This window comes from Lethenteron reissneri, chromosome 12 (genome assembly GCF_015708825.2).
Source record: "Lethenteron reissneri isolate LAM-NWPU_2019-01 chromosome 12, ASM1570882v1, whole genome shotgun sequence".
In the NCBI taxonomy this organism is placed as follows: Eukaryota; Metazoa; Chordata; class Hyperoartia; order Petromyzontiformes; family Petromyzontidae; genus Lethenteron; species Lethenteron reissneri.
Genome location: NC_083790.1, coordinates 3449130 through 3464385, shown reverse-complemented (window position 1 = coordinate 3464385; position 15256 = coordinate 3449130). Strand labels below are relative to the sequence as shown.

At 45.2% G+C, this 15256-nt stretch overlaps 1 protein-coding gene across 1 annotated transcript; it reads left to right on the top strand.

Moving 5' to 3' along the window:
• The first annotated feature begins 3391 nt into the window (after positions 1-3391).
• On the top strand, positions 3392-15079 carry LOC133341763 (V-type proton ATPase subunit G 2-like). The gene is made up of 3 exons (XM_061550446.1): positions 3392-3607; positions 14249-14349; positions 14767-15079. The coding sequence occupies exons 1-3, from the start codon at positions 3526-3528 to the stop codon at positions 14932-14934; spliced, it is 351 nt and encodes a 116-aa protein (XP_061406430.1). The 5' UTR covers positions 3392-3525; the 3' UTR covers positions 14935-15079.
• Positions 15080-15256: the final 177 nt, after the last annotated feature.

Here is a 15256-nt window from a genome sequence, read left to right as displayed (position 1 = left end):
TTACGATGTTGTGTATCTTTGCATTTTCATGGAATTGCATTGTGTTCTTGTGTGTGTGTGTGATTATGAACCACCTTTTCAAAATAACAAATTCCTAAAGCCATCTGATTATGTCATGGGATGTGGTCGGCCCGTGTAGGGCATATTTTTAACACAAAATATCCTATCTGAAAACCTCGCAACCTCTTTATCTTGATCATGAACTGAACCTAGCTTCTAGGTGCGTGAAGCTGACCACACCGCACATTCCTTACATCTTGTTTGAGGTGCACTGATTAGCAAAGCTGAAAAGTGTGCAAAGAAGCATGGGGGGGTGGCAGGCAGTGTGAAATGGGGGTTACCGTGTGGATTTAAATTGAGAAACTAGAGGAGGAACGCATGGATTGGAGACCATACATAATTCAGGGATGTTATTTTGATTGCAAAAAAAAAAATCTCGTGGCCTTGGACAATCTTGCCAAAGAAGGGGAAATGCTCAGTGGTGAAGATTAATGACAGAATGTCAACCAGAGGAAGGAACACGCCCAAGCGGTTATCCACCACGTTGAGATGAAGTGGTGCAATAAGAAGACGCTGGATTGTTGCATCACACGGCCATGAAAGATTGTCATCGTATGAGAAGGCCTCCATCCAACAGTTCACAGATCATGGCTGATCATAGTGATCTTGAATAGTGCTAATATGAAAGGCAGTTGTCAATCCACTGCTGAATAAAGACCTTGTCACGCAACGCTAGTCAGCACGTAGCCCATATCGGCAACGCGCGGTGTTCACACTCGAACGCGTATTCACTATAACGCGGTTCTTCCACTAGGGAACTATTTTCGCTTAACGCGGAAACTTTTCAGGAACGCATCTACCGCGTTAAACGAGGACGACCAACCACTGTATGATGTTGACACAACTTCATCAACGCCCGGATGGTGCTCATCACGCTGGACTCATCAGCAACGTCAGGCTTTTATTATTTTAAAAATGTTTACTTTGCCTTTGCTAAATATGCATCTTAGTGATGAACAGGTGGGTCAAACGAAATAAAATAAAAATGTGTGTATGTATTATAACGTCTTTAGTGTAGAGTTCTCAAGTTGGTTGATACTCCGATTGGCACGGTTGGCTACGTACGGGTTGAAAGAACTTCAAGGGAGAGCTATCCAGCACACGCGTGGAAGTCTCTGTAGCATCAACCTTTGACATGATTTTGTCTTTAAACGCTTTTCACGAAGATGTACTCTTTTAACGTATGCATTCGCTCTGTCCAATCATCTGCCTGCCACGGCAGGCAGAGGAGATGATACAACATCGCTCCTGTAAAGATGATCCAATATAAGAGTCCAGTGAAAAGTTTAAAGGTGGGACTTAGCGTACTGAAACCTGGCCAAATTAGTCAGAGTTGCCCATGAGGGTCTTAATAAATGCACACGACCTGGCCACAATGGTGATCAAAGCCAAAACCATTTTCAATTATTAATAATATTGGTCGCGAAAGCCTACTTGTTTAAATGATCTGTACATCACGTCTGCAGTATAAAGAGCGTTACTGATGTTTTGATGTTTTGTCTTGTTTGTAAAAGCGTTTGCTATTCGCTATGTCCGTCTGTAGTGGGGGCGGGGGGATCATAGTGGCTCTTGTAAAAATGTAATATAACTAACATTTCATGACAAAGTTGTGCTGCTATTAAAACATTGATCAAAGGGTCGCTTAAAACTCGGAGATGAGACGCAAAGGAATGGGAAAAATATACGAATTGCAAATATGCAAATGTACGTTGTTTTTTTTTTGCTCTCACGAGCTGCCTGTCAGCTTCTGTGTGGCTGCTCATGAGGACAAGCACATGTTGGAAACATTTGGACCAGGGGATTGCAACCTGCGGCTCCCAAGCCGCATGAGGCTTTCCAAGCACTGACTTCGTGACCGTTATTTATTTGTGACCACCACCGTCTCGTATTCACATTGCATTGCGGCTCTCGAAATAGAGTTTTTTTTACAGAATTCTAAAAAAAAATTGCTTTTGTTATTTCGGTTGCCGACTCCTGATCCAGACGATTTGTACATGGTGCATTAGTCTTATCCACAAAAAGTCGCAAAATGTTAAACTGCCATGCAAATATAAAATCGCGAATGATCGAATTAAGCGAAGGAAAACTTTGCCAATAAAGAGCTTTTACAGCACTTCGAATTAATATATCGTAACGTGTGTTTCGGGTGAAGGTAGAAAGGTAAAAAATTAACCCGTAAAAACAAAGTTTTTCACTATAAATCCTTTATATGCGTGGCGGCTAGAGTCCTCTCGTCCTCTGGCTTGAGATGGCTGCCACCTATGGGTCAGATGATTGCTTGCCACCATTAAGCAATTGGTAATTAAATATAATTTATTTTTTCCTAAAAGGTGTAAAAATTTTGGAATTTTTTTTCACGAAAATAAATTGTTACGCACAACGAGTCTGTGTGCAAAATGTCAGCTCGATTGGATCACGGGAAGTGGGTTAAAAAACGACCGAAAGATTTGCACGGCCGTAAGCACGCAAGCAAGCAAGCAAGTGAACTTAATATAAAGGATTTAAAAATGCAGTTGCTTTCTCACGTCATCACTGGCGGAAGTTCCTGAATCCGCTTTGGGCCTGCTCTTCCACGCTGTCCAGACAATGCCCAATCAATGCGGAATGATGATGGTGATAATGAACAAACTAACTAAATTACTCTTTTGTTCATTCGGTAAAGTCACGTAGAAAAAAAACTAACTAAACTTTTTTTTTATTTTACCAGGTAAGGCCCACTGATAATAGCCCTACGAAGTTTCTTATCACGTGGGCATTTATAGCAGCCTAATACTCTAAATGCATGTTTTCAAATGTAACAGGTTGCCAAGTTCATAGTCACTGTGTTAACCACTGCATCACCGCTTCACCCCAGTCGAATAATAATGATTCCTCATTTAATTTCTCGCTATTGCAATGTGAACTTCCCTCGGTTCAACTCAGCCTAAAAATGAGCGTCTGTCACGGCGTGTTGGACATCAGCAGAGGGAAGACAAAGACAGCCAGGCTATACGGTGTTGCCTCCACCAACCCCTGTCGTGCACCACGTGGCCCTAAATAGAGGCTCGCAAACAGCTGTTGTTATGACAGTCCGCAGGCGAACAGGGATCAGTCCTACGCATGACCGAGTGGATTTTTATTTCTTTCGCCCCCCCCACCCCGTCATCTCCGTTTTCAAGAACACTGTACACAAAGCGTTGTGACTTTCAAGCGAAGTCACCCGCCGCCCGGTCACCGTCTGGATGAAGCCAGCTGAAATCCCAGCTCATACCTGTCCCAGCAGGTAGAGCGAACGGTAGGGGCGTGTCCTGCGCCCCTGTGGGGTGGGACTAGACCACGCGTCAGCTGCAGACACAGGTTCACTCGAATCCCTGCCCTGCCGACAGACACACGTGTCCCACACGGTCCGTCCGTCTCAACGCCGTCCGCTTGTCTGCACCGTCTTTGACGTTCGCGGTGCGTCTCTGGTTTGGTTTCGAGTCCATCATGACGAGCCAGTCCCAGGGGATTCAGCAGCTCCTCCAGGCTGAGAAGCGAGCTTCTGAAAAGGTGTCAGAGGCGAGGAAACGTAAGTCGCCACTCCGCGTGGCACCGACACGCGTTTTTCTTGTTGTTGTCATGCGATGCTCACGTGGGTATGTGTTCGTATGTGCATCTTTCAGCCGTGGGTCGTATACATTCATCTGGCTATGTGTGGTCTACAAGTTATGCTGCGTTTTGGTAGACGCGGGTCTTCTCACAATATTCAGTATGGCGTGCACGTATGCATATACTTATTCAGAGTCAATTCTTGGTAAAACGAGTCATGGAGATTTGAAAAATCCAAGTCTTGATGCACTAATGTATGCTATGACTGGGTTATATACTTCTCGACAGGTATTGCATGGCAATGAGCTCATGTTTAAATAGCTGACGACTCTCAACCGTGAGCCCTGATGTCAATACATTGTTTTACCATACTTCACCACGCTGGTAAGTGATGTTTGGTAAAGGCTGGGAGCACGATGGCATTGACTGCAATACCTTCTGCTGACAACATGGCACCTAATCAGGGTGGGAGGAACACCACGTTACTATGGCAGGGCTGAGTGATACATCAGATGGCCGCTATTGGCTTGAATCAAAGCGCTGCTTTGATTCGTTTGTGTCTCAGTCCGCTTGTCCCGGTGAGGGTTGCGGCGGCAGCGCGTTGAGTAGTGGCGGTCCAGACCTCCCTCTCCCTGGCGACAGATTCGAGCACTACACTACTATACACTACACTATACACTACACTACTATACACTACACTACTATACACTACACTATACACTACAATACTATACACTACACTACTATACACTACTCTACTATACACTACACTATTATACACTACACTACTATACACTACATTACTATACACTACTATACACTATACACTACACACTACACTATACACTACACACTACTATACACTACACTACTATACACTATACACTACACTACACACTATACACTACACTACTATACACTACACTATACACTACACTACTATACACTGCACTACTATACACTACACTACTATACACTATACACTACACACTACACTATACACTACTATACACTACTCTACTATACACTACACTATTATACACTACACTACTATGCACTACACTACTATACACTATACATACTATACACAAATATACACTATACACTACTATACACTACACTACTATACACTACACTATTATACACTATACATTGCTATGCATTGCTATACACTACTATACACCAGTGACGTGCGGTGAGGTCAATGGCTGGGGAGGCACTGGCTCGTGTCAGAGGCAGATTCACACACTGAGGGGGGCGTTGCCTCAGTGAGGGGGGCGTGTCCTCACTGAGGGGGCGTGTCCTCACTGAGGGGGCGTGTCCTCACTGAGGGGGGCGTGTTAGACACGTCCCCCTCACTGAGGCAGATGTGATAGCTGCCTCCCCTGGTGCTTTTTCATTGCAGTTTCATGACGAGACCAGCGAGCCTAAATATATTTTTACACATACGTGAAATAGGTTACCTGGAGTGTGGAAGGCGAGGACATGAAATGAAGGGGTCTACACACATTACATTGGTGACTTACTGAAATAGTAACAGGCACGCGCTTATTGCCCGCGCTCCATCCAGTTCTCGAGGGGTTGCGCAATCAGAGGGGAGGCTGAGCTCGTCGCTGCCTCACCTCTCGTCTCTTCCTGTATTTACAGCGGAGCTCCGCAAATTTGGCGAATTTGACTATGAAAATGATTGGAATCGTACAGAAATTACATTTATAACACAGATCAGTGGAAAAATCGTAATATTTATTTTATTTGATTATTTTTTTTACTTTTCGTAACAGCTATTTTTATTGGAGTATGCCAGGTGAGGCTCTGCCTCCCCTGCCTCCCCTGCCTCCCCTGACCGCACGTCCCTGCTATACAAAGAACTCTAGCTCTGCCTGGGTAATTCCCAGGCGTTCCCAGGCCAGCCGAGCGACGTCGTCCTGCCAGCAGCAGCGTGCCCTGCGTGGCCCCGGGGTCTTCCCCTGTACTCATTTTGTTAAAGCGAGCCACAAATACGCTCGTAATTACACTTCCCAAAACATTTGGGCCACCTCGTATTCGTTTAGTCCTGTACGATGTATACTCAGGATATCGTACTGAAGAGATAAATGCGAGAATACGTCTAAGCCAGTGGTTCTTCTTAAACGGGGGTGCGAGATGCCCCTTTCTGGGGGGTGCGAGACATGGCCAGATTTGTTTAGAAGGGAAGACATCGATGAAAAAAAACCCAAAAAAACATTTACATTTTTTTTTTTCAATTGAGAACCAAAGTAGATGTTGGTCTAAGACAAGGGCCAGCAACGAAAATTAATAATGAGGCTTTTTTGTTGGAATTCGGTAACCCCCCCCCGCCCCCCCTCAATATTTCAAAAGTCGCAATGCAATGTGAATACGAGACGGTGGTGGTGGTCCTTAATAAAAAAATAACGGCCGCAGGTTTGCCCCCCCCCCTAACCAGGCAAGATCTGTGTATGGCAGTCAGTGCCGGATTAAGCTAGTGCGGGGCCTGTAGCATATGTTGCTATAAAGGGGCCCTAAATTGAACAAAAAAAACACGTCAATATGAAAACACATAAATGTTTAACTTGCATAGTCAAGTAATTGCATTTTTTTGCATTTGCTATACGGCGAGATAATACGACAAATCGCTAACCTTAAAAATCCAGTCGTTCATAAAAGTTGAAGGCGGTATAGTACTATAGTAATAGAGCAAGTGCAGACTCACTGAACCGGAATTGAGAGCTTGAAATCATTTAGCGCGGGGCCCCTGAAAGTGCGGGGCCCGTAGCATATGTAGCTACTTCTGCTGCTAGGATAATCCGCCACTGATGGTAGTGTATAGTTGTGTATAATGGTGTTCTTACCGCTTGCAGTCTTTATTCGCGAGAGTGATCTGGGTGTAGCTATGAGATCCGCGGGGGTCAATGTGCAGCTCGAGCGAGTCGAAATGCACTGTATTGGCACTGCTTGGTGCGGGGTGGTTGTGTGTGTGTGTGTGGAAGCATTCATCCAGCAGTGGATAGACAATGATAATGATACAGAAACAGTACTGGATAGACGGTGACGTGAACTGCCTCGCTCTTGCCAAACTCGAAGCGCCAACTCGCCCTTTGCGATTCCGTCAAGGGCAAATGACAAACTCGGAAAACTGGCACCGTGCATTAATAGTTCACAGGCGTTGGTTGATATTAATTAAAAGTCCAACGTTCAAGGTTTTTTTTTTTGTGCACACTGAAGCAAAAACGCGATGTTTACTCAACGATTTTGATTACCAGACGACTTCCAAAATGCGTGCGCAATTCACATCTATGCATATACAAGTGGAAAACTGTTCAGGGTTATCCACTTATAGATACCGTATCTCACTCAGTACCGGATTACCCTCGTAGCAAAAGTAGCTACATATGTAGTAGCTACGGGCCCCGCACTTTCAAGGGCCCCGCGCTAAATGCTTTCAAGCGATCAATTCCGGTTCAGTGATTCTGCATTTGCTCTATTACTATAGTACTATACCGCCTTCAACTTCTATGAACGACTGGGTGTTTAAGGTTAGCGATTTGTCGTTATATTTGGCTCTATAGAAAATGAAAAAATACACAAACTTTACTATGCAAGTAAAAAAAAATTGTGTTTTAATATTTCTGGGTTATTTTACTTTAGGGCCCCTTTAGAATATCATGCTAACAGGCCCCGCACTAGTTTCATCAATCATTGTATTACTTCGTCCTCAACGGGTGATTGAATGTGGCGAACGCTTTGCAGTTTATGTTGCTTTCTGTACAATTTTTCTCAAATGGTATATATAAATGGATCACTCTGGTGCTGTGATATAACAACAACAACAAAAACACACAAAAACATTCGTCAATAACACCGTGGCCTTAAAATGAACGTATATGACAGACGACGTTTCGGGCAATGGCCCTTCTTCATAGCACATAGAAGCACAGTAGTACTGTAGCAGTACTATTACAATACGTGCTTCATTAAGCCACGTGTATGTTGGCACACCTGTGATCCATCTCTTAGGAGACGATGGTTGGTGGATCACGTATAGATCTGTGAATTCCAGAAGCCCAGCTGAGGCTGCTGTGCAGTCTGGTAATGGCCAATCAGAGTATTTTCCAGAGGTCGCAAACGGGTTTTGATTCCTTACCCGTACCCGTACCCGGCCGCACCAGGGTCGCAAATGGGTACCCGTACCCTACCCTAAATGAGTGACAAACGGTTACTCACCAGTGACTCACGGCCTACCCGTACCCGTACCTGGCCGCACCAGGGTCGCAAATGGGTACCGGGTACCCGTTCCCTACCCGTACCCGTACCCTACCCGAAATTAGTGACAAACGGTTACTCACCAGTGACTCACGGCCTACCCGTACCCGTACCCGGCCACACCAGGGTCGCAAACGGCTACCCGTACCCGGCCGGGTACGGGTAGCCGGGTATCGGGTAGGGTACGGGTATCGGGTACCCGGTGGCGACCTCTGGTATTTTCCCCGAGTATGCTTTGAGGGATATTTCCTCGTGATCCTCTGATAATTGTTTCTGCACGAGGGGAGGAAATCACACTCGGTTTTAAATGAAATGTGGCCAAGCAACCCAATGCGGCAGGCCCCCTACTTGAAATAGTCTTGAGACTCAGTGAGGCTTTCCTTGGATCAAAGCTAATGACATTGATGTGATAAGTGACAGCGTGGGAGGAGCGAAGGTGAAAAGCCCTTTGAGAAGGGGCTCTCCAGAGGTGCCTTTAGTTGGAGACATTTCCGCGAGCAGTGGCGTGAGCAAGCACTTGCAGGGACTGCACCTTTATACACACATAGTTTATCTATTATATCTGTCATGTGCCCTTAAGTTTGTCCTTGGGGCGGGGATTGTAAGCAATCGGGCCAGCGCCCATCTGTTCCTTGACGCTTGTGCGTATGTTTGTTTGAGTTTTGTTTGCAAAACAAAACAAAAGCGCGTGAGTTCGCCAGATCGCGCCGGCGTGGGTAAGCCACCCCCCAAACCATGAGCCGGAGTCGGGTGGTTTGTGGTTTGGTCGAACCGGGCGTTTTGTTGGTTCCCGGTCACTCACAAGGACGCACACAGCCCCCCCCCCCCCCACCACGCACTTATCCGGCTTCGGGCAAAAATGTAACAATAAATAAATAAACTACGACCCGTCCGAATGTCTCATTTCTAGACTCGACACAAACAAGCTCCTAGTCGTCAACGTAGTCAACCGTGCTACCCGGAGGTGCAGAGGAAGGACAACAAATTAAACAGCACAAAAAAAGCAGTTCTAAAGAAAGGAGTTTTCATTCGAGATGATGACTTAAAAGTGCATCACCGCTCCCAGTGGATTCCTAATGTCGGTAAGAAGAGCGTTCCAGACGGCCGCAGAAGCGCATCTGAAAGCGCGCGATGCGGGGTGGCCGCCGTCTTTGTTCGATGGTCAGCCAAAAAGCCCCCCCGCTGCGACGATGCTGACCGGGGTTGGTTGGCGTGGTGCTTTGTGCTCCTTGGCGAGAGACGACGTGCGCTGACGATGGCTGTTGATGAGCAACATTGGGATCGTTATCCAGGGTGCGCCGGTTCCATCTGGGCAAAGCTTGTGTTTAAACCGCACAATAATCGGGCTGTCTACACTGCTGTCGACCGCCGAGTCGCGTATTGGCGGGGCGAAGAACGGCGAACTCCCACCTCTTTGGGACGTCTAGGCCAGTGTGGAAAAGTAGGCCAATATTTATTCTTGGTTCTTTCGGTAAAGTCACGTAGAAGGGAAATAATAAAATAATAAAAATAAAACATAATAAAATAAGAACAGGTCTGTTCTTCACCTGATGACGGCTGTTTGCGTTGTGGCCGAAACGTCGTGAGAATTATTTTATTATGTTCTATTTTTATTATTTCCCTTCTACGTGACTTTACCGAAAGAACCAAGAAGATGAATCCCTGCAGTCACGAAAGCTTTAAATCGAAATTTAGGCCAATATGCTTTCTAAGCCGAGCTCTCCAGAGCTCTGCCTAGTGGAGGACCTTCAGTCAGCAGTGGCATGAGCAAGACATTGCAAGATATGCACTTTTGTTTTTTTACACAAACGTGGTTTTAGATTTAGCCAAAAACCCCTTTACTCAAAGGGCCATTGGCTCGTGGTAGTCTTCCTTGAGGACCCCAGGCAGACAGGAAGCAGAAATTCCACACTCCCACGACGGGGGCAGTGTGTCCTCAGCACCAATGATGTTGATTTGCCACAAAGTGGTGGTTAATTTTATCGACCCAGGAAGGAAAGATGGGCTGATTTTGACGGCACTACTCAGAACCTATGATCCACTCGCTCCAATCACAGCAACAGCTGACGAGATACGGCTCACAGGTTTGGCCTTGAAAACTTCTACCTGGTGATGTTCAGACTTTATATTAAATGTTTTTTTGTCACGTTTTTTTAATTCCATGAACCCAGAATAAGGAGGTGATTGCATCAAGCTTTCGCTATTAATCTAATCAAGTTGCTGTGCGCCTAACATCCGACGTGAACGTTAAGCGCTATCCCCTAATCATCAATGACAATTCCTAGCGAAATCCACGAACCAAATCCTACTGCCGATCTGAACCACTTTGCTTGCTGACAAGCCTAAGCCTATCAATAACACAGATTTCGATTTAAAGCTTTCGTGACTGCAGGGATTCATCTTCTTGGTTCTTTCGGTAAAGTCACGTAGAAGGGAAGTAATAAAATAATAAAAATAAAACATAATAAAAATATATAGAAGGCGGCCGGGCGTGGTGCTGGCCACCCACCGCCTCGTGTGCCGTGTCGGCCTTCATTGGTTGCTCGCTAATTGCACTTGCCCCAACAGTCTGTTAAGGCTATGGGGGGGGGGGGTCATTTGTCTTTGTAATGAGATGGGCAATGGATTTTGGCACAATAGCAGTGCCAATTTTGACGACATTAATTATTCGAGTGGACGACAAACGTGGGGAATTCCAGTCGAGTCGGAGTGCGTGGATTTTATTTAATCGTTTTCATTGCCTAATCTACTGAAGCAGTCAGTACTTAGGAAATGCTGGTGTGAGTGGTGTGCGATTTCTCTGAACCCAGCAATATCAACGTATTTAACGATGCTGCTGCGTTGGCATGCAGAGATAGAGAAGCAGAAATAACAAACGTTAAAAGGTCGACACATTGGTCAACATCACTACCCCCATAAGGAAATTATATATACAACAGGCAACATTTCAGATGGTACACATATATACAGAGCTGGCCCAGCCACTAAGCGACCCTTGCAATTGCAAAGGGCCCCGTGGCCAGCAGAGGGCCCCCTAGAGTCACTGCTAGCTAGTGGGTGAAAAAAATCATACATCAAAGGAGCCTCCAACCAAATTTTGCTTAGGGCCACAAAGGTCTAGGGCCGGTTCTGCATATATATGTCAGATCAGCCAATCTGGGAACTCGGTAAATGTGTAATGTTCAGTACTTCCTTCCTGGTGGCACTGCAACGTCAAATAGCGCTCACTAAATAATCTTATATTCTTAGGTTTTTTCGGTAAAGTCACGTAGGTAAAACATCAAAATTAATAAAATAAAAAGAATATTTTTATTTTATTTTAATTAATTTTGATGTTTTACCTACGTGACTTTACCGAAAAAACCTAAGAATATGAATCCTTGCAGTCACGAAAGCTTCAAATCTAGAATTAAAATAATCTTAGTTTGCGTTTCCATTCAGACGAGAGTGGTTAATTTCGTCTCATCGTCGTGCTTGGATCTTTGGGGCTAGTGGATGCACGAGCTCACCCTCGTCTCCGAGCAGGCTACAATCAGCAATGTTGAATGCCGTGGTCTCGGACTGTGGTATTGGTTTGCTGCTTTGCCCACGCTTGCATTTGGTGTTGACAAATCGGCAGGACTTAATGTACGCTCCTTTTCGTACTTCCAGGTTTTATATTGATGGTTTACTTGAGCGGTTTGCTTAGCTTTCTCGCTATTTTGCACTTGTATATAGTTGTTTTTGTACTGCTTGTTGATGTAACACGCTAACCCGCCCCAACTCGACATCTGTGGAAAAAAAAGAACTTCATAGCTCATCGGATTCCACCTCCAGTCGAAATAAATGTTCTGATTCTGAATGTATCGATTAACATGTTAATTAAACACACGCGTGAAGATCGCGTACACTGTGTTACACTCTCAGGTTCGACCACTATATTTTACTGTCTGTTTCTTTTCTGGGATCATTGTTATCGTATTCTTGGTTCTTTCGGTAAAGTCACGTAGAAGGGAAATAATACAATAAATATTAAAAAAAAAATATTTTATCATTCTTTTATTTTCTTATTGTTTTATTTTTTATTGTTTTACTATTTCCCTTCTACGTGACTTTACCGAAAGAACCAAGAATATGAATCCCTGCAGTCACGAAAGCTTTAAATCGAAACATTGTTCTCCTGTTGCCTATCATCATCTATAAGCAGTGTCGAATTGCATCGCACAGTTTCTGAAAATCTCGAAATGCGATATAAGAGTGGGCTGATCGAGATATCAATCCTCTACTAATGAAGTGTTACTTCGTAGACTTAATTATACATTACATCATATATAATTAACAAAAAAGTCATATATGTTTAATTTGCGTTTGCAAGAGGATCTCTCTCGTGGGTAAATACATGTTTAGATTTAAGGTTTCAGGAAAAAAGGTTCATGAAAACATTCCCATTAGCAACACATTTGCTTCTGTAATTTACCAGAAAATTAGACAGGTTCTGTTTATTAAAATTGTCGAACTTGACGAAATATAAATTGGCTGAGATTCAATGCCCACCTTGTGTACATTTAGTTACATGTTAACATGCCTGTTATTAATTCGCCATATACTGCTAATGCATTTTTAATGCGAAACGATACGTGTTAAAATGTTTAATGTATTATTACGTTATCCGTGTAGATTTTCGACACATGTTTGACCCAGTCATTTAGAGGAAAATAGGTGCCCCTATTAGTGAAATATACTTTAACACAGCAAGACGGTGCACAGTCGGTTCGATGTTACGTGACGATGTGCATTCCTTTGCCAGTCCACTTGGGATGAAGGCATTCCCATGCCATGTCAGTCATTAGCGGGGGGTTTTGACCATACTTCACCACTGTGAGCAGCAGCGCGGATTGGCGAAATATTGCCCCGAGGACAGGTTCAGATGATCACTTTGCCACTGATGTTAGCCGTGCCCGGGAATAGAACTCAGGTGACCAGGTTCGTAACGCAGTGTGCTGACCACTGGGTCACTGCTCCACCCCTGTTGTTGTAACACATTCCTGCGGAGGGAGCTGGTAGGAATGTTGGGTTGCTCGGTCAATGGCCAGGGTCAACGGCGGCGTGGTGTATTCCGCAAATATGGCCGACTGTGAGGACGGGCACAAGCCGGCGTGAGTAGTTTAACGTTGAGTTTTATGAGGGCACCACGGGGTGACCAGCCCCTCCCCACCCAGCCCCACCCTCCCACCCCCCAACCAGCCCCTTCCCACCCAGCCTCACTCCTCCAACCCAGCCCCACCCTCCCTATCCAGCCCCTCCCCACCCTCCCCACCAAGCCCCTCCCCACCCAGCCCCACCCTCCTCACCCAGCCCCTCCCCATCCTCCCCTCCCCACCCAGTCCCTCCCTCCCCACCCAGCCCCTCCCTGTACGACGGATGGACACAATAATCCCCTGTATGCTGGTGTCACCAGGCGGTTCCTACCAGTATTAATGCAGTATTGAGTTATGCACTTAATTGTTTTTCTCATTGTGGCTAAAATGTTACATTTGCACTCACGTCAATGCGCCCATGTATGACTACCCTCCTCTCACACTGGAAACTATATGGCCCGTCACGTAATATTATCTCGCAACAGAATGCACAAGTGTAAATCATTCACTTCAATGTGGAATTGTACCCGAGTTAGCGACCATGGTAATTCTGTAGTTCATTGCACCGTAACGTTAAAGGATTGCAGAATCGGTGGGTGACCCTGTGCCATGAATCCAGCATCCTCTAAGTGAGCTTCCCGGCCACGGCTAACATCAGTGGCGAGTATTAGAGTACAGTACAACAGTGGACTTTGCTGCCACAGACGGAGCTTCAGACAGTGGGTTTCGACACTTCCCTTAATTGAAACGTGCAATTTCACGACGTTAATTTGTAATCCGTATCTAATTATACACCACAAATTAATGCGCCATCTATATTCGAATTACACGATACATAGTTAACGATAATTGGAAATTAAATCGTCAATAACACTTCTCTAAATGTAAAAAAAAACATCTATGATAGATGACAATTCGGCCAATAGTCCTCTGCTCTGAAAAAGGACCATTGCCCGAAAAAGTCATCAAAATCCATATTCATTTCTCCTTAAGGGCAGAAATATTGAATGTAGAATTTTTGTCATTCGTACTTGTGCACCACTGCCAATGCAATACCACAACAAAATGTTGTTACATTGACTCGAGTAATTTGTAATGTGAATGTATTTTACCCATTTATGCCCGTGCCCCACCCGGATCCTTTCAGTGCCCCTTTGGGGAAGTGCGCACTGCAGACACAAACTCCCCCCCCCCCCCCACATTTCGTTGCGATGACACATTTCTTACTTTGTTTGGCCATGCAGGCAAGACACGCCGTCTAAAACAAGCCAAGGAGGAGGCTCAGGCAGAGATCGATCAGTACCGGCTCCAGCGCGAGAACGAATTCCGCAAGAAACAGGACTCCGTAAGTATCCTGAGCCGCGTGGCTTTGGCAGATGTTTAAATGTAATGGCCCGCATTATTGTTACCCATTAGGTTTTTTTTCCACCCTTACAAAATTTCTGACGTAACTCAAATTGCCATTCCATGGCAGCTTCAGCACTTTCGTCAGCGCTTGAAAATGCAGTAATGGCAATGGAGTGAGCACAACATGTTGGTTTTGATGATGCTCGCACGTTATGGAATGTAGGAAAAATAGCTCAATCGAGCATCGCATCCCCTCGGGGACAAAGTGATGCACGAACACTCCCCGTGCGCCCGAGATAACGCACGTCAAGTTACAACGCCGCTGGATACGGCTGTACATGACACTCGCAATCATAGCGTCAGGTCGAAGTGGCGAGACGTTCTGATCGAGGGTGTTCTCCCCTTCCGCTTGCAGATAATGGGTTCGCAAGGTAACATGTCGACCAAGATCGATGAGGACACGCGGACCCGCATCCAAACCGTGCGCGGGAACTACCAGACCAACAAGGAGATGGTTCTAAAGCAGCTGCTCGCCATCATCAGTGACATCAAGCCCGAGATACACCAGAATTATCACAGCTGAGCCGCGGGCGTGCGACTCACGGGGCAAGATGGAACCGTGTAGAATCGTTGCAGGAAATTCAGCTCGACCATCGCACGCAGCGCGTAAACACCAACCCAGCTAATAGCGTCAAAGCAGATAACCTATTTAAGTATAGCTTGTTAAATTTTTTAACTAAGTTATATTTCTTCTTCAAATAACTTGATAACACTATCATTAAGAGATATGCACATACACCTATGCCATGAGAACCTGGTTGTGTAATTTATATTTAATTTAAAATTACTGGTGTTGGATAAATACAGGTGATGATTTGTGTGAATTATTGTATAAATGCGTGTGG